A 24,305-nucleotide genomic window follows, 5' to 3' on the forward strand; every position below is an offset into this window, starting at 1 on the left:
GTTATCATGTACCTTTATATTGATGAGATTTTGAATGAGTTGAACCTTCAGTATTCCATTTTGAAGAGTTATTGCCCCTGAATGCCAATCTTCTTCAAACTTTGGTTTTCCAGCATGGGTTCATTTGTTTAAATCCATGCCAGTGAAATTTAGAGAGTGGAGCCCTTTGTGATACACCTATCACTTCTAGCTCATGGTTTTCTTCATTTACAAAACAAGCATAAAATAACTTTGTTCTAAGTTTGATTAATATGTTTGGAAAATGCTTCCAAGTTTATGCTGATGTGTGTATAATTTCTATTACAAAAAAGGTCAGTTTGATGTCAGTTTGTATTCATTATTGAAAAATTATATGTACATGAAAAATACCTTTTTGAAAATGTTATAATAATAGTACATCTTTTATTTATATGCAGTTATGATATTGTTAAATTTAATTTTCAGGTAAGTGGAAGACCATTCAAGCAGTGTTCAAGATTATCAACAATCATTACAGATCCTTCAGCAGCACACAGGCTGGTAAACAAGTCCACATCTGATTTGTCTTTTAGTTTTCTGCCCTTTCCACTGCCTTGTCATTTCCTGTCACAAATTGACTCTTTCTGCACATAAAATCTTGTTCATCCAAATTATGAATTTAACAGTCACATATCTCCTTCTGTGCAGGTAAAAAAAAATATAACTCAGACTCGTGCAGCCATAGTACATCCCATTTATTTGATCAATTAGGTATCCTCTCAAGAGTTCAGATAAAGTAAATTATAATGCATTTTTGCAGTAATTGTCACAGGCTGCATTCAGTAAGGCTAGCACTATATACTATTCGCATGGAATATGAAATTTATGTACCAAATGGCCTGAGTGAATATTCAGCATGGTGGACAAATGCTCTAATTCAGTTGTCGTAGCAATGAATCGTTCAATATTTAAACAGTGCTTTATAAGTATTAACAGACATAACTTGCCTTTGGAAAATGTATAATTACTCTATATAATATAGTAAATTGGTATAAGTACAGACAAGTGTGTGAAGTTTAATTGAACTGCATATCTGGGTTCTCCAGTCAACTGTTTACATTTCTCATTGATGAGCTCTTCTGTGAGTGAAATAAAATTTAAATACGCTATTCACCACTTCGGTGGCCTAGTGGTTAGAGTGTCTACCTTGGATGCAGAAGGTCATGGGTTTGAACCCTGGCCGAGTCATACCAAAGACTTATACTTATAAAAAATGGTACTAACAGCTGCCTCACTAGGTGCTCAGCATTAAAATGTTAGTGTTAGGACTGGTCGGCCAGGTGTCAGGATGATGTGACTGGGTTGGACATCATGCTACATGTCTGCAGCATGATGCCCTAGTGCAAGACATCACTATAAACTGCCACACTGTAGACATCATAACGATATTACTGAAAAATTGTTAAAGCTATGTTAAAAATCCAAATTGCACACACAAATAGACTAATCGCAGTGAGATACCTCTCTTGACTGTTAGCTTTTGCCACTTAGTGACATTAAGTGACATTCCATACAGAATGACTGTCTGCCTAGCACTGGCCCATGAATAATTAATGCATACTTTACCTTATTACTAATAAGCATATTTACCAGTTCTTTACATTATTGTATGCTGTCCTGGCAAATCTACCAGAAGTAGATGATGCCATCTCATTTTAAAACTGCTTGTAATTGGATGAAATCTGATACATTTTGTCCGCATGAAATTTCAGCCATTTATTTTATGGGCCTGCTATTAGGCAGAACATATATTAAAACTGGCCTTGTCTGCCAGATATCACGACCAAACTTTTCAGATGGAATGCATTTAAAATAAGAAAGACATTTACGAATATTAGGGTTTATAAAAAAATCAGCATTCAAGATCACAGTGACTGTAGATAAAAATATTTTCTGTGTAATACCTTTAGTTTGCTGTAATGATTTTTTTCGAAATTTTGTGGCTTGCTTGCATATGAGACAAGAAGGACACTCTCTTTAGTTTAGGATGAGAATGAAGGTCTGAAGGAAGGGAAAAATAATTTATACAAAATTGCTTAAATTTTGTACCACATGCCTTGACAAAAGTTTGTTGTCATTTTGAGACAAAGAATGCCGATGGATTTGGGGGTTAAGAAGTCCAAGGTCATGGACAGAGGGACTTCTTGAAAGAAATGGTTTTCAGAAAATAGCTAAATAGCTCTAAGCCACAAACCGTGATTAAACTTTGTGGATAACCTACATCTGAGACTTGAAAGGTGCCTATTGATTTGTGGTTAATAGGTCAAAGGTGAAGGTCACCAGTACTGAATGAAGAATGGTTTGTGAAGATAACTTGAGTTCTGCATCTTTGTCCACCAAAACTAGCACATGGTTTGCATTTAAAATGAAGTAGACACTTGTTCATATTAGATTCAAAAGGTTGGATTTCCAGCCAATACAAATATATTTTACATACATGATTTATGGTAATATGATTTACCGCTTGTCAGATAAAAAATGCACTATTTATGATAGTCTTATTCTCTATCATTTTTGAATTTTTTTTAAGAAACTGCGTTGGTTCTGCTTTAGTGGTAGATCAGCATGTGTCAAGTATGAAACTCATACTCAAGCTCAAGACTCCATAATGAAATTCAGATATAGTTATGCATATCTACGTTCTTGACATTTAGAATGCTACACCTCTCCCACAATATTTTGGGCCCAGATAACTCACATAGCCACTTAAAATGGTGGTCAGTTTGTTAGTTTTTGCTGAAGACAATGCCAAAAGAATTGGCCCCATTTTGTCAATCATGAAGAAAACTGTAATCAAAGCTGGTATATTGTTTTATTGTCAGAAATGACAGTGCCTAGAAATTTTTATCAACATATAGAAATTAGAACTTTTAATAAGGAATGTACTTGATTAAATTTTCTTTTAAAACAACTCACAGTACACTGTATAACAATATTTGGGGAATTTTGATACTTGAAAATGTCATTAATGCCTACTGGTGACAGCACTTTAAGAAATTAATACAAATTAAATAAGTTTTGTCAAGCAAAATTCATGTTTTTGTTATGTAAATTAATTCAGTTTCAATGTTATCATAAATGCAATATGCTGTCTTGTTTTCAGACATGAAAAGTGTTAATCTACCATCATGGGGCCCCGAGTGGCCGAGTGGTCTAAAGCGCTCTCCGTTACGGATCACTGCCATCTCACCTCTGTCTGCGTGGGTTTGAGTCCAAGGCTCGGCTAGCGTGGGTACGTGGGAAAGCCTGCCATTAGCTTCTCGTGGGTCGGTGGTTCTTCCCTGGGTTTTTCAGGGTTCTTCCTCCACCATTAATACTGGCCACCATGTATAGCCTATCGTGTGCTGAAAAATGGCATTAAACCCTACAACAACAACAACAACAACAATCTACCATCATAGCTATGTCCATGAATGTTTCTGAAAGTATCTAATAAAGCGCCAACACAATGTTTTTGCATGTACATGTGATGTGTGTTGAAACCTCAAGGAATTTTTAATAATTTTTCAGAGGTTGGTTATCTTGAAAATAAAGTTAGTTTATACTGAAAACCCAACAACTTTATTATAATTTTTTTATTGGTAACTTGTGCCCATGCTTATACTGCTGTCTGTTTTTCAACCCAGTTATGTGTGAATAATCAAGGGAGAAGTGTATCAGGAAAACCAAAGCTCATAAAGTTCTCTTTTAATCAGTTATTGTTGTGGTCTGGCATTCAATGCCAATATTCAGTTCTTATTCATATTCATATTTCATTATGAATTCATATATCAATTCATGTGGATTGGAACTGTTTCATGTATTCTTTCTAACATCCATGCATTGTTATTTTTTAGACACGTTTAGTAGACTTATATAAATCCTGGACCGCTCCGGTGGCCTAGTGGTTAGAACGTCAGCCTTGGATGTGGGAGGTTGTGGGTTTGATTCCCGGCTGAGTCATACCAAAGTCTTATAAAAATGGTACTAACAGCTGCCTCGCTTGGTGCTCAACATTAAAAGGTTAGTGTTAGGACTGGTTGACCTGGTGTCAGGATAATGTGACTGGGTGGGACATCATGCTACCTGTCTGCGGCATGATGCCCCAGTGCTGGATATCACTATCAACTGCCACACTGCAGACATCATAGCGATATGACTGAAAAATTATTGGCACCGTAAAACTAAAAGTATTTAGAAAGCGTAAATGATTGGGCTTGCAGTAAATACAAAACTACATTCATGTTTTTGTTTTAAAACAGGCAAAATAATTATTTGATATTGTACAGATTCAACATATACCTATGCTACATGGAGCTCCTTCTTTTTGCTGCTTTTTGTATTTACATTTTTGACAGTGAAATTTATAGAATGTAAAATCTGTATGACTAGGAGATTCAGTTTTGTGCAAAAAATGTTTTGATGATTCAGCATAACCCAGTCATCTGCTTTTACACAAGTCATAAGTGGTGTGGAGTTGTTGAAGCAAGGCCTTATCCTAAACATTAATAAAAGTATACCATATATACTTGCTTTAAGTCAAGTCAAATTGCAAACAACAACGATCATAATATGCATGCAGATCAGGGTCTAAGCTGTTTATTCTTCTGATTAGACATAACGAGCCACACACCCAGATCTGCCAGTCATAATGCGCCGGAAGCTCTTGTTCTGTGCCTTATCCTAAACCATAGCTGCCAACCCTTACAATTTTGGCGCGAATTTCACAACTTTTTCAGCGATTCACAGATTCACCCATGCATCAAAATCACGGATTCCCCTATTCTCAATTATTTTAAATCTTTAATAAAATAACATATCCCATTAAGTGCTAGTCGTGATATCGGCAGTTCAGCCGAAACAGTCCGATACTGCTAGTTGCAATATTAGTGGAACTATAGCTGATTGGTACAGTTGGCTCAGTAGCAGGCATTTTATCATATTTTAATATATATATATATATATATATATATATATATATATATATATATATATATATATATATATATATATATATAAGAGTAGTTTTACAAATACTTTTGAGAGAAACTGGGTCCTAACCGGAATCTTGCTCTGCGCATGCGCCACAAACACTGATTTGAATTACCATTTGGCACTGCATCTTGAAAATGTTTTCACCAACAAGGAAAAAGAAATGTGTTGCACAAAAAGTGAAGTATATTTTGGAATATACCAAAAATTGGCCGTGCATTCTGCCATCAAACATCAATATACATCATGCCTTTTGCACAGTGTGCCACAAATTTTAGCATTGGGCATGGTGGCAGAGACGATGTGTGGAAGCACATTGTAGTAAAAAGTACATAGAGGTTGAGAAAATTAAGAACTCACAGCAGATTTCAGCTGTCGATGGATGACCTGCAAGCTACCAATGCTGAAGCATTGTTTGTGAGTTTTCTTGTTGGACACAATCTACCTTTATCAGCTGAAGACCATGCTAAACATTTGTTCCAACAAATATTCCCAGACTCGAAGATCACTTCACTTTATTATCTGACTTTTTATATAAATAAGTTAATCATGATCATTGAGCTGCTTTTACCATGTGCTTATCTGCCTAGAAAAGCATTTGGTTACCAGCACATTTGAATTTCCACAAAAATAAAGTTGACTGCTTACTGTACAAGTAAACATCCAATCATATTGCTCTGCTATCAACACTTGAGCCATGTTAACCTATAGGTAAGTGTGACAGCCACCAAAATGTCATGATTATGATCATTAGGTATTGCACTGTGAGGTGGAGAGATGGCAGTATTCAAGACATTCCCCACACAGGTGAAAACATGATGAGCAGAATGTAAAGTATTTTTATAAAATCTAAATGGGAAAATAAATTTCTAGAGAACTGGATGTTTAACGCCATTTTCAGCACAAGATAGGCTATACATGGCAGCCAGTATTAATGGTGGAGGAAGAACCTGGGGAAATCCCAGAAAGAACCACCAACCCACGATAAGCTACTGGCAAGCTTTCTCACATACCCGCATTGGCCGAATCGGAGATGCAAACCCATGCAGACAGAGGTGAGACGGCAGTGATCCGTAACAGAAAGCGCTTTAGACCACTCGGCCACTTGGTACCCTTATAATAGTGGATATAAATATTATTAATATACTTAATAGTGGATATAATTATTAATAATACTTAATAACACATTTTATAATGGATATAGTTATTAATAATATGCTTGATAATGAATATAATTATTATTAATACACTTAATAATGGATGTAATTATTAATAATATACATAATAGTGAATATAATTACTAATAATATACTTCATAGTGGATAGAATTATTAATAATACACTTAATGATGGATATGATTATTAATAATATACTTAAAAGTGAATATAATTGTTAATAATATACTTAATAGTGGGTAGAATTATTAATAATACACTTAATGATTATAATTATTAACAATACTTAATAACACAATAATGGATCTAGTTATTTATAATACACTTAATGACACAATAATGGATCTAGTTATTTATAATACACTTAAAAATGGATATAATTGTTAATAATACACTTAATGGATATAATTATTACTAAAATACTTAATAGTGGATATAATTATTAATGATACTTAATAACACACTTAATAATGGATCTAGTTATTTATAATACACTTTATAATGGATGTAATTATTAATAATATACTTAATAGTGAATATGATTATTAATAATACACTTAATACTGGATATAATTATTAATTATATACTTAATAGTGAATATAATTGTTAATAATATACTTAATAGTGGATAGAATTATTAATAATACACTTAATAATGATTATAATTATTAATAATACTTAACACAATAATGGATATAGTTATTTATAATACACACAATAACACAATAATGGGTCTAGTTATTAATAATACACTTAATGGATATAATTATTAATAATATGCTTAATAGTGAATATAATTGTTAATAATACACTTAATAATGGATATAATTATTACTAATACACTTAATAGTAGATATAATTATTAATAATACTTAATAACACATTTAATAATCGATCTAGTTATTAATAATACACAATAATACTTAATAATGGATATAATTATTAATAATACACTTAATAATTGATATAATTATTAATAAAATACATAATAGTATATATAACTATTAATAATACTTAATAACACATTAAATAATGGATCTAGTTATTAATAATACTTAATAACACACAATAATGGATATAATTATTACTAATACACTTAATAATGGATATAATTATTAATAATATACTTAATAGTGGATATAATTATTAATAATATACTTAATAGTGGATATAATTATTACTAATATACTTAATAGTGGATATAATTATTAATAATATACTTAATAGTGGATATAATTATTAATAATATACTTAATAGTGGATATAATTATTAATAATATACTTAATAATGGATATAATTATTAATAGTATACTTAATAGTGGATATAATTATTAATAATACTTAATAACACATTAAATAATGGATCTAGTTATTAATAATACTTAATAATACACAATAATGGATATAATTATTACTAATACACTTAATAATGGATATAATTATTAATAATATACTTAATAGTGGATATAATTATTAATAATATACTTAATAGTGGATATAATTATTAATAATATACTTAATAGTGGATATAATTATTACTAATATACTTAATAGTGGATATAATTATTAATAATATACTTAATAGTGGATATAATTATTAATAATATACTTAATAGTGGATATAATTATTAATAATATACTTAACAGTGGATATAATTATTAATAATACTTAATAACACATTAAATAATGGATCTAGTTATTAATAATACTTAATAATACACAATAATGGATATAATTATTACTAATACACTTAATAATGGATATAATTATTAATAATATACTTAATAGTGGATATAATTATTAATAATATTTAATAATTCATTTAATAATGGATCTAGTTATTAATAATACACTTGATAATGGATATAATTATTAATAATATACTTAATAGTGGATAGAATTATTCATAATACACTTAATAATGGATATAATTATTAATAATATATTTAATAGTAGATAGAATTGTTATTAATATAGTTAATAGTGGATAGAATTATTAATATAATACTTAATAGTGGATAGAATTATTAATAATACTTAATATGGATATAGTTAGTAATAATATGCTTGATAATGAATATAATTATTATTAATACACTTAATAATGGATGTAATTATTAATAATATACTTAATGGATGTAATTATTAATAATACACTTAATAATGGATATAATTATTAATAATATACTTAATAGTGAATATAATTACTAATAATATACTTAATAGTGGATAGAATTATTAATAATACACTTAATAATGGATGTAATTATTAATAATATACTTAATAGTGGATATAATTATTAATAATACTTAATAATGGATGTAATTATTAATAATACACTTAATAATGGATATAATTATTAATAATATACTTAATAGTGAATATAATTACTAATAATATACTTAATAGTGGATAGAATTATTAATAATACACTTAATAATGGATGTAATTATTAATAATATACTTAATAGTGAATATAATTACTAATAATATACTTAATAGTGGATATAATTATTAATAATACACTTAATAATGGATATGATTATTAATAATATACTTAATAGTGAATATAATTACTAATAATATACTTATTAGTGGATAGAATTATTCATAATACACTTAATAATGGATATGATTATTAATAATATACTTAATAGTGAATATAATTACTAATAATATACTTATTAGTGGATAGAATTATTCATAATACACTTAATAATGGATATAATTATTAATAATATACTTAATAGTGGATATAATTATTAATAATACTTAATAATACATTTAATAATGGATCTAGTTATTAATAATACACTTAAAAATGGATATAGTTATTAATAATATACTTAGTGGATATAATTATTAATAATATTTAATAATACATTTAATAATGGATATAATTATTAATAATATACTTAATAGTGGATATAATTATTAATAATACTTAATAATACATTTAATAATGGATATAATTATTAATAATATACTTAATAGTGGATATAATTATTAATAATACTTAATAATACATTTAATAATGGATCTAGTTATTAATAATACACTTAAAAATGGATATAGTTATTAATAATATACTTAATAGTAGATAGAATTGTTATTAATATACTTATCAATGGATATTTTATTTTACAGTTCTGTGCAGTTTGTTCTGTTTGGTTTTTGTTGGGTCTGTTTTTTTTGGAAGCTTGGCATAGTTATTATTTTTAAATCTGTATTGCCATTTGTCCTTACCCTGGATTAATTTCCACATTAAATTCTTTTTTATTTTGTCAGTTTCTTCAATACAGTTGGGCACCAAGTCATGTTATGTGGTGGGTGGGCACGTCTTGATGAGTAAATCTCCAACATACAAAACACTTGGGGTCAAGCTGTGGCCAGCTTCTTGTTTTTTTTTATTTATAAATGTATTCCCAACAGTTTTTTTTTTTACCAGATGGATTGGACCATGAGGGGGTGTACGTACTAACAAGTACAGAACTGAGTCATCATTTCATCAAGTACTGTTATAATAGGTATAAATGGTGTGAAAATAAAGGTACCACAATTGTGACATTTTATTCTCTTTGTGTCAGCATTCTCCAGAGGTACAACAGTATGATCTAATAGCTGTACAACCAACATCCGAGAAAACCTTTTTAGTGAGTACTTGATTTTTACACAAAATTTAATAATTATAATGCTTATGAATTAAATATATATATGTATTTCACATTTGTTTGATTGTGATGACACAGTTACCCTTGCCCAGATCATTTAAACTCCTGTTCTCATTAAAAAAAAATTATTTAGCTGCACTCCAAGTACTGATAAGACTTAAGTAGCCATGGGTGAAACGTTTTGAAAATTTTAGTGGTCATTGAAATTATTAGGTCATCGTGACCTACAGTTATGCAGAAATGGGTAATTTCACAGTGAAACAGAAATGGAATGCAAAATGAAGCAAACAGAGTGCAGAAAATAACAGATGAAATATTTAATATAATACAGAATGGATGCAGGCAAAATGATAATCATAATTTGGAGAAAATGGAGAGCACAAATGGAGAAATTATATATACATACCAGGTTTTGTGTTCAATTTATAGTTTCCAAATATAAGTGTCTCTTTTGTTTGGATTTTTGCTTTAGATGCATTATTGATTTAATTTTATATCATATAATTTAGACTTTTCAGAATTTCAAAGTTTGCATTTTAAATCCCTTTATCTGTAAGGCCTGTTCAGTCTTCAGTAATATTTACCTTATGAAATGAATTTGTTTTCCTGCAGGAAAAAAGAACAAATCTACTTCACTTCATCCCACTGTGTCTAACGGCACATAATTTTTTCATTTACTTATAATGTAAATGTCGATTGAATTTGTAAAAGTGGGCACTTATTGATGACATCTTTCTAGTTGCATGTGGTACACTTCAATTTAATGAATATCTTTGTATTATCTCTGCCTTGGGCAGAATTCCAATAAATTGCTTTTGTTTTTTTCTTCAGTTAGCATGTAAAACCCTGAATGTGGATATAATTACCATTGATGTCACACAGAAGTTGTCCTATCAAATTAAAAGGACTTTACTAAACTTGGTAAGTAATATATATATATATATATATATATATATATATATATATATATATATATATATATATATATATATGCCCAGTTTTTTAATTGAAAAATAAATCTTTTTCAGGCAAATAGTACTACTGTGTGTTATGTGTAGCAGAGTTTGCATGTAACATCGTTTGTGTAATATGTGTGTAGGTGCATATATTGTTACCCATGTTCATCCACCACATCAGCTTCCATGCATCACAGATTTTGCTTCCTTGTTGTGACATTTACAGAACTTCATTGATTGAAACCAAGTTTTCTATGAGGCTTTATATTAAAATAGACCTGGATCAAGTTAAATTTCAATATTTTCTTTAGAAAATATGGATCAGTTATGACCCCTGCTTGGCTGTTGCTTATTGAACCATGCAAGCTTTTTCAGTTGCACTTTGTTGGTATTGGCAACCGTCTCATATAGACACATTTTAAGATTGTTTGTGTAACATAAATTGTTATGTCAAATGTTTTGAGGTTCCTTCCAATTTTGGTAATTGCTGCTTGTTTTATTATATAGATTTATTTTTTTGGGAGAATTTGACAAGATCTTCTGTGTATTGTTTCTTTTTAAAAACTGGTTGTCAAAAGGCTCATGTATTACCAACAATATTACTAGTAATGTAATCTCATATAATAAACTTCACTAGTATTGCTTTTTGTAATCAAATAATTTAAACACAAAGTGTATTTTGTCATTAAAACTACCTGTGACAAAATTTGAAAGACATCAGTAAATTGAAAACACATTATAATTTCACTCTCCATCCCTTGCCCCACCCCATGCTCCGACTACCAATCACTCATTCAGCCATACAAATGAGCTATACACAGTTAGAGATTACAGTGGTCATCATTCTGTTATCCAGTCCGCATAGATTTTTGTCAGCCATACCAACAAAACTGTACCTGCTGGCAAGATTAATAAAACCAATTAAATTTAATTCAAGACTTGGTACATAAGCACATTCAAGATTATTGAAATTCATTTGGAACATTCTATACTAATGGACTTGTTATAGGATATATAGGATTATTTGGGATTTAATTCATAATACTGTAAGTTCCTCATAAAAGTTTCACTAAATATTTTCTGGAAATGAATAATTTGTTGAATTTTACAAACCTTGTTGGTTTCATTTCTTTCTGTGACCTAGTTTAAGACCATCATGTTGTAATGCTAGGTAAGGACAGGATGGTCAGTGGCATGTGGATGCCTCAAGAGAAGGTTCTTCATGTCAATCTCTTGTCCATTCTCAGTGCCTTCCACACATTGGTGTAAAATAACAATGGCAACACAGTATTGATAATTTCCGAGAATTTGGTTGTTGTGATGTAGCTCTGTGACGGGGACAACAGTCACCAGACCTTTGCCTCACAGCAGGGGAATGCATTCATGGGTGCTCTCAGTGGTAGGTAATATTCAATTTCAACACATTCCTGTCGGGCTTAGTGATCTGGCCAACTCATTATCAAGGGGGAATTACAACTGTTTTGTACAGAGTTGTCCCTCCTGGTCTGTGCCCTTTGAGGCTATCTGATGCTCTACATTTCATTTCCTTTTTATCCACAAGTGCAGAAGTATAGGCTGTACATACTCTTTTAATCAATGAAGGCATACACCTTATCTCTGCAAGTTTTGATTATGAAGATACGGACTGCAATAGGTCTGATTCTCTGCTAAGAAAAAACATTTCTATCAAGAATCTGCTTGATTTTAGCAACAGACATACTCAGACATGTCTTAGTGACTTCCACTTCACCCAGTCATTTGATATCACCACTGTTCCATCTATATCTTCCTTCACTCCTGATTCCATTCAGGGAATTCCTGATTGAAAAGGATTTTAGAACTTCAAACTTGAAAAGGATAACAACAGCTGAAAATCCACCATTTTGAGGATATACAAGGGGAAATCATATGTTGTTAGTGACTGGTGTCATGTCAGTGATGTCACACCACTCTCAACACCTATTCCCTGATGGTGAACTCCTTTCTCTTTCACTTTGAAGACAAGAAGTTAGCCCTTATCACAATCTAGGGATACTGTTCCATGATCTTAGAAAAGAAATGATTTTGGCTGCAACTATGTAATGTCCAACATGTGGTCCAGTTTTGACATGCCCAGACCATGTTCATTCAGATTATTCCTAATTGGAGTCTCTCCTGGGTTTTGACAGGCCCAGAAAATTTGACTCACTGTCTAACCCCTTCACCGAAGCACGTGTCGTTCATTAGTTTCAATTTATGATAATGCTAACGTCAACATGCTGAGTTACTGGTTATGGGCTATACACAATATCCTTAGATCCAAAATATATGCACTTCTGTTCTGATGGTTCAGTTGTTCTAATGACACAACCAGGTTTTCTTCCTAAGGACAGGTTTTCATCACTAGCCTAACTATTCGCTCCCTCTCCTTGATTGTTCTGTTGAGAGAATCAAGCAGCAAGACCCTGCACGTACCCTCAGATGTTATCTGAGATGCACAGAAAATATCTGCATCAGATGTAAAAGATTATTGCCACTGCTGAAGGCAGGAATTTAAAACATAACCCCACAAGCACTGGTCACTTGACTAAAGAGAGTTATTAAATCAGTATTGAACTCTTACAGGATCAGGTACACTAATCAAGATTTCATTGCATGAAATATGAGCGACTTCAATATGCCTATCCATGAACATAATGTCTCATATCAGGACATAGTGGAGTCAGCTTGCTGGCACATCAGTCGGCATTCTCTAGCTTCCAGTTGTGAGACGTGGTCTCTTTAAGGAGAAAACTGAATCTTGTTGGGTTAGTGGTAGCTGCACAAACAATGACCACTCCCTATTCATGATAGCTCAAGCTTAGACCCTGACATGAATTTGCCACTTTTGCTGGATTTTCCTTGGAAACTTTTGATTGTGAAACAAGTCAGGTGTGGAATCCCTCAGGGATTCCCAATGCATGTGTATAAGCAAATGGTCTCTTGTTACACTAACATACATTAGGAGGTGTTTATCCCTTTGGCAGGGCAATCTTTTCCTACTGGATGGCACAGGGAGAGTTAGGATGATCATCATTTCCTCTTACGTATTTTCCTAATGTAATGTGATCACATAATGTATTGACAGAGAATTGATGGGGAAGTTTTTAGTAGTATGCTGTTAATACTTGCCTGATCACATTACAAATAATCCCTCCTTCTCTTCCCCACAATGTGAGCATAATTTTGCTCAAGTAAAAACTGGTACACCCAGGTATAACAGTAACTACCTAGCAGGTAGAAAGGACAGTTAACATGTAAGAGTTGCTTCCCTTTCTCTCTCTCTCTCTCTCTCTCTCTCTCTCTCTCTCTCTATATATATATATATATATATATAGATAGTTTGAATGATTTTTGTTTTTTATTCCAGTAGGGCTGGATTCAAACATCAATTAAACAGGTCACAGTACTCAGTTCATGAACTAAGCATGTACATACACCATATTTTGTGGTATCAAAATTGCATTTGATTGTCTCATTGAGGTTTTACAATGATGGCAGTCATATTTTTGTAGTGTCATTCTTCTGGGACTAATTCCATACTTGCTGGTGGACTGAAGCCTAAAAATTATGGTGGTCAGTTGCCAGTGTAAATATTGTCATGACTGTCAAATGCTATTTAGCTGAACTAATCTAAGCATCAGCACATTTGTACAGTTGTATGAAAAGGAAATGGTAGCATATTTGTGGCACCTTAATGGTTATCATGCCAGAAATGCAGCCTGAATGGTGCAGGGTTGAATTCGATCATCTCAGGTTGGTTACCATGGTAACAAGTACTTTACTCCAACTACCTGGCAATAAATAAAATATTTGTGTTGCTCTGCTGTAAAACCAAAATTTAAACAAAATTATTGTATTTCCAGGCAATGGATAGGGGACTGTTCTTTGAAATACAGTACTCCCCAGCAATTAGAGATAACAACCTCAGAAAATACACAATCAGTAATGCACAGCAGCTGGTGCTTATGTGCAAGGGGAAGGTGAGTCTTAAAATTTGTGTTTTGCCAACTTATCTTTTATGTCATCATCACAAGTCAAGATGACGAACACACAAAGTAAATAAACCATTTACCACTCATGCCACTACTGTATATCCCACTACAATTTACTGTCTAGGTGATACACTTTGAGTCAGACCCCAGTTATACTGTGATGTGGAAGCACATTTGCAGTTCAGTATGTCCCAAGGTCACTAAACTTTATCTGCATAAATTTCATGCTATTATTTTTTCATCTGTGAACCAGAATCCTTTATTGTTTTAAAAAAAAAACTTATTGATTTTCAGCTGATTTCTATTACCATCATGTTTGCTGTCCTTGGATGGTTGATTTGTTAAGAGCTAAATCTCTAGCTAATTGTGATTGTTTAATACCGGACTTAATCCTGTCCAGGGATTCAAGCCCCTCATTAATGGCACAAGCCTTCCATTATCACATTCAACAATTTTGCACCTGTTCGTTTGAATGACTACAACAAGAATACTTGTCAATGAACAATGGATTTATTTTGATAAAGAATGGATGACACTGTTTACTGTCAACTAAGTCTAACAACACCACCAAGCCATGCACGTGTTAGTGGCTTTGATATCTGGATATTTTATAAATCATTGCCACATAAATCGGTTAAGTTTTAGCTCTGAGAATGACTTTGATGATTAGCAATATGCTTCAATTGATTGATTTATTATAAAGGGGGTTGAGTATCTTTTCTCAAGCAGCACATTGTTTGGTTGTTCGCAGTTTAAAGAACAAACATATCAGCTGTTGTCCTACGATATTGGTATGTCTGGTTTACCTCTTATCTGCACAATAAATTTTTTGGGAAAACCTTGATTTATATACAAGTATGTATGGTAGGTTACTGAAGCTACCATACACACTTGGCAACACCCGACACTGGTAAAAGTATAACATGGACAATCCATTTTCTTTGTTCTGTATCACAGAAAGTTAGGATAACGGCCTCAGGAAACTCCCAGCCATGTACAGTAGCTGATGTAGATGTACACATAAAGGGTTAGACTCAGAAAATGTTTTGACCACTTATTTTTTATGTCACAATCTTAAAGCTGATATATAAAGAAAATCGCTTTGTATGTATGTGTGTATGTGTGTGTGTGATAACATCACTGCTTTTAAGTAACTTTAAGGCAAGCAACAATCCATCAGGTATACAAAGTAACAGAAATAACCTCCAGCATTGCAGGATACATAGTGTAGCATCAAACTTTTCATTGCCGTAGAGCTTGCATTAATCACAATAATAGATATTATAATATTTTGTAGCAGTATAGAAACAGATTTTCTTCCAAACCTCATATAGTCTGATATTATTCTTAAAACTGCATATATTAAAACATTTTTTTAAAACAAATTTGACATCTTTTTCAGAATGTTATTTTAACCAGTGGATGTAAAAGGGTAAGTTGTTTAAGCATACTCATGGATACAAAAGAGTAAGTTGTTATTTAAGCATACGCATGGATATAAAAAAGTAAGTTGTTATTTAAGCATACTCATGGATACAAAAGAGTAAGTTTAAGTTTACACATGGATGCAGTTTAGTAAGTTGTTATTTAAGCATACTCATGGATACAAAAGAGTAAGTTGTTTAAGCATACTCATAGATACAAAAGAGTAAGTTGTTATTTAAACATACACATGGATATAAAAAAGTAAATTGTTATTTAAGCATACACATGGATACAAAAGAGTTGTTATTTAAACATACTCATGGATACAAAAGAGTAAGTTGTTTAAGCATACTTATGGATACAAAAGAGTAAGTTGTTATTTAAGCATACTCATGGATACAAAAGATTAAGTTGTTTAAACATACACATGGATGCAAAAGAGTAAGTTGTTATTTAAGCATACTCATGGATACAAAGGAGTAAGTTGTTATTTAAGCATACTCTTGGATACAAAGGAAATATTTGCATACTTTGATCCATACGACATTTGCAAACAATTGATATATGGTTTTATTTCCCAAAGTTTTGATGATTTAAGGTAACCAAGTCACAGTTTACTTTCACGATCATCTTTCATGGCTCCTCCATCATTTTAATTTTTCAAATAAACAGACTAGGTTGCTTTTGAATTAGTTTAACTGCATGTTTTTTAGCGATGATATGCAGATTATGTTGAAATGATCTACACAGATAAAGTACTTTTCTTCCGAAATGATTATGACAAATATTCTAAGATAATGGTAAATTCATGTTGTTGTTTTTCCAGCCCATTGAGCTGAGAGGTCCACTTGATGTTGCCAACTTGTATCCTTTATGGCAGTGTCATGAAGATTACATTGTAGTGGTGTTTAAAAAATAACAACAAAGGATAATTATATAATCTCATTAAAATTCAGTTACAAATAGTTTTGAATACATTCTTTCTCATGACCATTTAGTTTCGGGATTTGCTTTCTGCTTATCTCAGTACTCAGCTATGTCCTTCATGCAACTCAAGTCTGAATAAATATAGCTTCCAATGCAGGGTTCATTTTGACAGCACCCATGTGCCTTTGACTCTTATTTATTTTTCATCCTTGGTACAAGAAAGTTCCCTCCATTAGCCCATAGGGCACATAGAAAGAACACAATTCAAAGATAAAGGATCAGTATGGTTGATTTTGGACTTGATTCACATTTCCCAAATTTAATGAATAGAGTGCATATATGTCTAAAAACATAAGACAATCATTTTCATTGGCTGATGGTCTGATATTGATCAGGCACCAACTAAAAGCACATTATTCTTTATCACTGACAGAAAATGAACAAAAGAAAACACTGCTGTCTTTATTTCTAAAGTAGTGTGCTGGAAGGCAAAAGTGTAGACTCAAATACCCAAAATAAATTTTTGAGGAGACTGGTTATTTAATTAAATGCATGGATATTTAGATTGCGACACTAATGGCTGATAATGATCACAGGCACTTGGGTCATAGATTTATTAATTTCTGCAAGCAAAGGATATTCACTTATCTAACTGGTTTGTATGACCAGTTCTGTTTTACTGTTGGAAATAAAACAAGTAAGACTCTTTGCATGCTTCATGAATAAAAGAAATATCTTTCATGGGTGGATTGTGCAATTAAAATTGGTTTTGATGATGTAATTATCAAAATTGGTTTTTGCTCCACTGCAAGTAATTAAAAAATTCCTTAAATTCCTTTTGTAATCATGCAAACACTTTCATTCTTTTAGGTCCAAGGATTACATCAAATAAATCTGAGAATTGTAAACATGCGCTGAATTACTATTTCCCAAACTTGTTTTAAATTAAAATGTTACATTTTTTCTGATCTTTTAAATTAAAATGTCACATTTTTTCTGACCTTTTAAATTAAAATGTATTTTTACTCTGCTGGTGACTTAAAAAACAATATCGGTTCCATATCACAACGTAGATGAGAATTTGATAGTGCACAAATGTCCACCTTTCTCAAAGCCTGGAGACACCTCAATCTTGTGTGCGTTAACACTCCACCATTCACTCTTTCAAGATCCCAGTCAGTATTTGTAAACATTACAGCAGGGTCCAATGCCATGTTTATGGACACAACACAGTAACCAAGGTCAGCAGGGATGAGTGTTTATAGTGTCCATTACTTGGTCACTATTAACCCATATTTGCAGCATCAACTAATAAGTCAACAGTGACATGTTTTGCAGTATCCACAATTTGGTCACTATGTAACCAGTGTCTGCAGCAACCACTAATAGATCACTGAGGACCTGTGTTTGCAGTGTCCACTACAAAGTCAATAATTCCTTTTAGCTTGGAACCATACTTTAAAATGCTACACTTTCCTTAACTTGACTAGAGGAGTGATGTTCGGACTAACAGAAGCGCAAGCCAAGGCAGCTGTCAGCACCAACTGTAGAGCAGTGTTACATCATGCTGGTAATTAAGTAATTTTAATTCTAATTAAATTTTAACACTATTTGACGAACTTATACTGTGTGACTTCAAAGTTAGTGTTAACATGTCTATCAATGGTAAATCTTGATGTGTGGATTTACATCTGTAATGTTATAGCCATGTTGACGGTAAAGATCCAGTATTCGATTTCACTCAGATGAAAATGTCTCTTGATATTCTTCTCACCAGCTGATTTATCTTTAACTTGTACAATCCCACACAATTAATTGTGGTTTGTCTACAGAAATAAATAAATATTGGTTGCAACTAATGTTAAGACTTTGAAATTTGAAATCATTCAGATATTGAATGTTCTATTACTGATAATACCATGATTAAACTGTGTTGACACAATCAGCATCAGAGTTTAAAATGTTAATTCAAGGTGTTAGTGTTAACACTAACTTTGAAGTTGCCCACAGACAGCTGAAAAGTATTCAGTTAGTGAAGCACATGTTTGTGTATGTTGTTCCTCTGGCAGCAGCTTTCCTTTATCTTTCCAGGCATTGTTTAGTATGAATTAGTTACCACTTTTCTTGTGTTTGACTTCAACCCCTACCATTTTTGACCCTGCAAGATCATCAAACATACTATCTTTTTTATAAATTGGCCAAAGACACAAAGTTACAGTTATTTCAGATGATCAGTAGGTTTCTAGATACATATAGGGATTTCTTTTCTATTTCGATTCATTTGTGTTTAGGTTTTTAATGTTACATGATTTGGCAATAAAATAGCATTGATGCCTCTCAGGGAGAGGGGTCCTATTTTCAGCCCACCTGTTCACATACTTAACGGTATCTGCCTGCATTTTTCATGCATCATCCATCTATGCAACAGTTGCTTGTTCCCACTCATTAGGTATTGCACTGTGGTATCAATCAAACATGGGATGTGGGTTCATGTCATCAGAATCTCAGACCAGTTCAGTAGTAAGTAAGATGGAGGCAAATTAATGTGGAGATTATGCAGCTGGTATACTAAGCTTGTTACCACTCTTAAGGCAATATTTCTGATCTGTCTTTAATCAAAATTGGAATAAATACTTAGATCATTAAAATCTTAAATGATTTCTGTAATAAGTGTGGCCAGCACATGTTATTGAGGTGACCTTGTATCTAATCAGGCTTTTTAACACTCTGTCTTTGATCTGATTTTGATTAAACATGGAATATCATCTTTACAATGATCTTCAAATTTGCACAACAAATTTAACACATTTATTTACTAATTAATTAAAACGTTCATACTTTCTATCATTACTGGCAAGGTGAATGCCATGGGATGCATGGATTGTCTCGTATTGAGATCTTTAACAAAATTTGGTAACGTACAAGATAAATGCATCTTAATGAGGTGATCTTGCATCTGATCAGCTCAGCCTGATATGATCTGGAAGACTTATTTTTTTTTTAATTTAATTTTAATCAAATGAGAAATATGAGCTTTTTTTCATCAAGATCCACACATATTAATGAAGTGATCTTGCATCTGATAGCTTAGTCTTTTACCACTCTGGAGGCCATAGTTCTGCTTTTGATGTGGTCAAACTTGGAACATATGCTTACATAATGAAGATCCTGGACAATTGCAGTAAAGGAGTTGGATGCACACAAAGAGGTCATCTTCCATCGGATTGCCTGAGCTTGCTACCATTGTGGAAAGCATATTTTTCTTTTCATTTTGATAAACTCAGAATATGAACTTACATCATCAAGATCTTGGATGTGTTCCATAATGAGTGATGCACACATGTTAACAAGATCAACTTGCATTTGATTTGCTAAATTTGTTACCTCTCTGGAAGTCTGATTGATAATTCAGTTTTGATCAGACTTTCTTATATCTTCAAGCTTTTGGATGGGTTTTTAATGAGTCAGCATACACATGTTCAATGAGGTAATCTAGCATCTGATTGGCTGAGCTAGTTATCACTCTGGAGGCCTTATTTCTGATTCAGTTTGAGCAAACTTGGAGGAAGCTTTTATCATCGAGGTCTTGGGTAAGGTTGATAATAAGCGAAATGCACAAATATTAAGAAGGTGACCTCACATCAGATTGACTGAGCATGTTATTACTCTGGAAACCAGGGGCCCCGAGTGGCTGAATGGTTGGTGAATTCAATAATGAGTGAGATCAATGCATATTAATGAGGTAATCTTGCACCTGCTTGACTGAGCTTGTTTTCCCTCGTGAAGCAATATTTCTGCCCGGATTTTATCAAACTTAGAATATATACTAGTATCATCAAGCTTTTGTTTGGGTTTGATGAGTGAAATCCATGCATAATAATGAGTTAATCTTTCATCTGATTGGATGAGCTAGTATTACTTCTGAAGCCATATCTCTGATCTAATTTTGATCAAACTCTGAATGTAGGCTTGTAACGTGAAGGTTTTGGATGAGGTTAAAATTGAGCGAAATCCACTCATACTGCTGAAGTGATCTTGCATCTGATTGGATGAGCTTGTTACCTTCTGAAGGTCATAATTCTAATCTAATTTTTGATCTAGCTTTGAATATATGCTTATGTGATAAAGATCCACATGAGTTTGATAATGTCTGGGGTCTGCATATTTATGAGGGGACCATGCATGTAGTTAATTAAGTTTGTTGCCAATCTAGAGACTGTATGTCTGATTCAGTTTTGATTAAGCTTGTTAAATAGGCTTAAATCCTTAAGATCTTGGATGAGTACAGTGTCGAACAAGATTCATTCATATTACTGCAGTGATTTTGCATAAATTTAGATGAGTTTGCCTGCACATTAGCGATTCTACTTAGGATCATATTTTCATCAAACATGATAAACAGGATTTTTTCATCAGGATATGTTGTGTTTTCTTATGAGAAAAATCTACACATATTAATGATGTCATCTTGCATATTGGCTGAGCTTTTTACTACATTGGTGGCAATTGTTCTGAATTGATTTTGATCACACTCGGTAAGTATGCTAATATTTTAATGATGTTGCATTGTTTTTTATTACATGTAAGAGCTGTGCACATTGATGAGATGATCATGCATCCAGATGGCTGAGGATTGTTTTTACCACTCGCAAGACTTTTTTTTTGTTAGCATTTTTGTGTCCATCTTGCTAAATAGGTCTGTCATCAAGATCTTGGTTGTGTTCGATTATGAGTGAAATTTGTACAAATTCATGACACGTCTTTTCATCTGATTGGATGATCTTGTCAAGACTAGTAAAATTTGATTGGCTGATCTGATTTTGACCTCTTTAAATGGTCTTGTACTACCAAGATGTTAGACAAGTTTGATAATGAGCAAAATCAATGCATAATAATGAGGTAATCTTGTTACTGTCTGGCTGGGCTTGCTACCACTGTGAAGACCGAATTCCAGTTGAGTTTGATCCATCTAGGTAAATAAGATTATATTGTCATTGTCATAGAAATATTGTCATTAGTGAGATCTGCATATAATATTGGGATACATTGAATCTGATTAGCTGTGAGAACTTGTTACCTATGTCTGGAAACTATAGATCTCATCAGTTTCTTTGAAACTAGATAAATGGGATTATATTATCAAGATCTTGGATGTCATTAGTAAAGAGCAAGAGAAAATTGATATAAATTATGTCTGCATCTTTTCAATGAATTTTTGTCAGCATATAGTAAATTAGGTAAAATAAAAATGACATAAAGTTAAAGATGCCATTGGTACTTAGGTACCTGCCTGTTGATAATACCCTGTAATAAAATGAGCCATATGGTACCCATTTACTTTATACGAGCTTTCTGCTAGTGCTTGTAAAGGCACCACTCACTTTGTTTTCAAGCTGACAATCCTTTTGATTCAGACACAACTATTTGTATGTTTTTGTGGCAAGCAGAGGTCTGCCAATTCCGATAAATAATTGACCATAATCCCATAGCTTGTTCTCCCACATGACAACTCTTTTTGATTGAGTCACTAATGTGGTACAATGAGGAGGATTTCATGGACTTTGTACCCTATGGCTTTAGGTAGTGAAATATATGGGATACTGTGAAATAAAACAATGTAGAGTTAACTTAAGGTTTGATCATGTGTTCTTGTAAATGGTCACTAGGATAGATGGGTAGCCAGGAGAAGTTTTCTAAAATTCTGACAGCTTTACATAAAGCTTGGTAGATACAATACAACACAAGCCTGCTTATGGAATGGCAAGCTGTTTAGTTATGTAAGCCAGATGAGCAATATCAGGACCACTTAGGCCTTTTGTTTCAATCCTGTTTTTTTTTGTCAAGTCTTTAAACTGGTGATATGTTGTAGCTATGAAATCTAGAAAAATTGACAGTATTACAGTAACATGTTTTGAGAGACCACTGCTAGAGAGATCATAATCTCCAGGCACATATTTATCGATTATATAGTGTTGTGACCTGTTATGAGAGACCATTGTGTCTTTCAAGACAAGATTTGCTGTATCTATATCACATAATTATTGTCATTTCTTTTGATCCTATTATTGCTATTATTCTTTTTCTTTTTATTGCAGAGGCCAGAAGATTAACAAAGTCTACTATAGGGGTAGAGAGAATATCCCTTCCCATAACTGATGGTGTGGCCAATGGAAAACAGAATGATGTTTCAGGGGAACCCAAACAGAAGAGAGCAAAGATTGATGATTCTAGTTTACTCCAAGATAAAGAGGCTGTTACTTAATATTAAATTTGCTTATACAAAAGATTTGTCTGTTTTCACATGTACATCATCAAGTTGATCTATATATATATATATATATATATATATATATATATATATATATATTTATTTATGTATGAGTGTGTGTGTGTGTATATATATATATATATATATATATATATATATATATATACACACATTATCGACCACTCCAGAAGCCTAGTGGTTAGAGCATCTGCCTTGGATGTGGGAGGTCATGGGTTCAAACCCCAGACAAGTCACAGACCTGCCAAATCTTACGATTTTGCCATAAGTCTTATGAAATTTACCCTTAAAATACTAACTTAAGGCATACAAAACAAAAACTATGGAAATATGAACATTGCCGAAAAATCCGGATTTTTTTTCCATCTGTGTATGATTTGGATCTGGGTTTCATATTAGAAGTAGTGAAATTGATCAGGGAACCAGACTAACTTTACAGTAGCACGTGAGATGCTTTAAACTGCACATATTTATTCATGTGAAGCATCTGTATGATCAAACTGTTGATCATAGAATTTTTTTTTAAAATGGCGTCCAGCAAGCAATGCATGTTTAAGACAAAAGGGGAAATAAGCCTCTTGAAAAGTGTTAATAATCAACACAGAAAAATAAAAAGGAATATTAAGAATCTTGTGAATATAAGCTGGAAGGGACACGATTATTTTTATTGGACATCACATGCCAATTTGAGTATGACTCGTGGCAGGAAATATGATTGCCATTGTAATGTTAAATGTCAAAAGAATTTCCAAGAATTGCATCTAGTTGAAATAGAGCAACAAGCCATTGAGCTCCATAAGGTTTGGAACTAAAATTTGTGCAACTCTACTAGTGGTAAATAAAGTCTACGCATACTTT

General features: G+C 32.3%; 1 protein-coding gene across 2 annotated transcripts in view; it reads left to right on the plus strand.

Moving 5' to 3' along the window:
* The window catches only part of LOC149794640 (ribonuclease P protein subunit p30-like), a 36,319-nt gene extending 12,874 nt beyond the window's left edge, over window positions 1–23,445 (plus strand). For both annotated transcript variants that reach the window (XM_089964251.1, XM_089964252.1), the window contains 8 exons: window positions 445–519; window positions 9,757–9,822; window positions 10,672–10,761; window positions 14,681–14,797; window positions 16,212–16,241; window positions 17,061–17,098; window positions 18,652–18,731; window positions 23,257–23,445. In XM_089964251.1, coding sequence (XP_089820377.1) covers window positions 445–519; window positions 9,757–9,822; window positions 10,672–10,761; window positions 14,681–14,797; window positions 16,212–16,241; window positions 17,061–17,098; window positions 18,652–18,731; window positions 23,257–23,423 — 663 coding nt within the window. In that variant the 3' untranslated portion in view covers window positions 23,424–23,445. The remainder of the gene's footprint in view (window positions 1–444; window positions 520–9,756; window positions 9,823–10,671; window positions 10,762–14,680; window positions 14,798–16,211; window positions 16,242–17,060; window positions 17,099–18,651; window positions 18,732–23,256) is intronic.
* Window positions 23,446–24,305: the final 860 nt, after the last annotated feature.

Source organism: Sinohyriopsis cumingii, chromosome 7 (assembly GCF_028554795.1).
Source record: "Sinohyriopsis cumingii isolate HCF-2022 chromosome 7, ASM2855479v2, whole genome shotgun sequence".
NCBI classification, from domain to species: Eukaryota; Metazoa; Mollusca; class Bivalvia; order Unionida; family Unionidae; genus Sinohyriopsis; species Sinohyriopsis cumingii.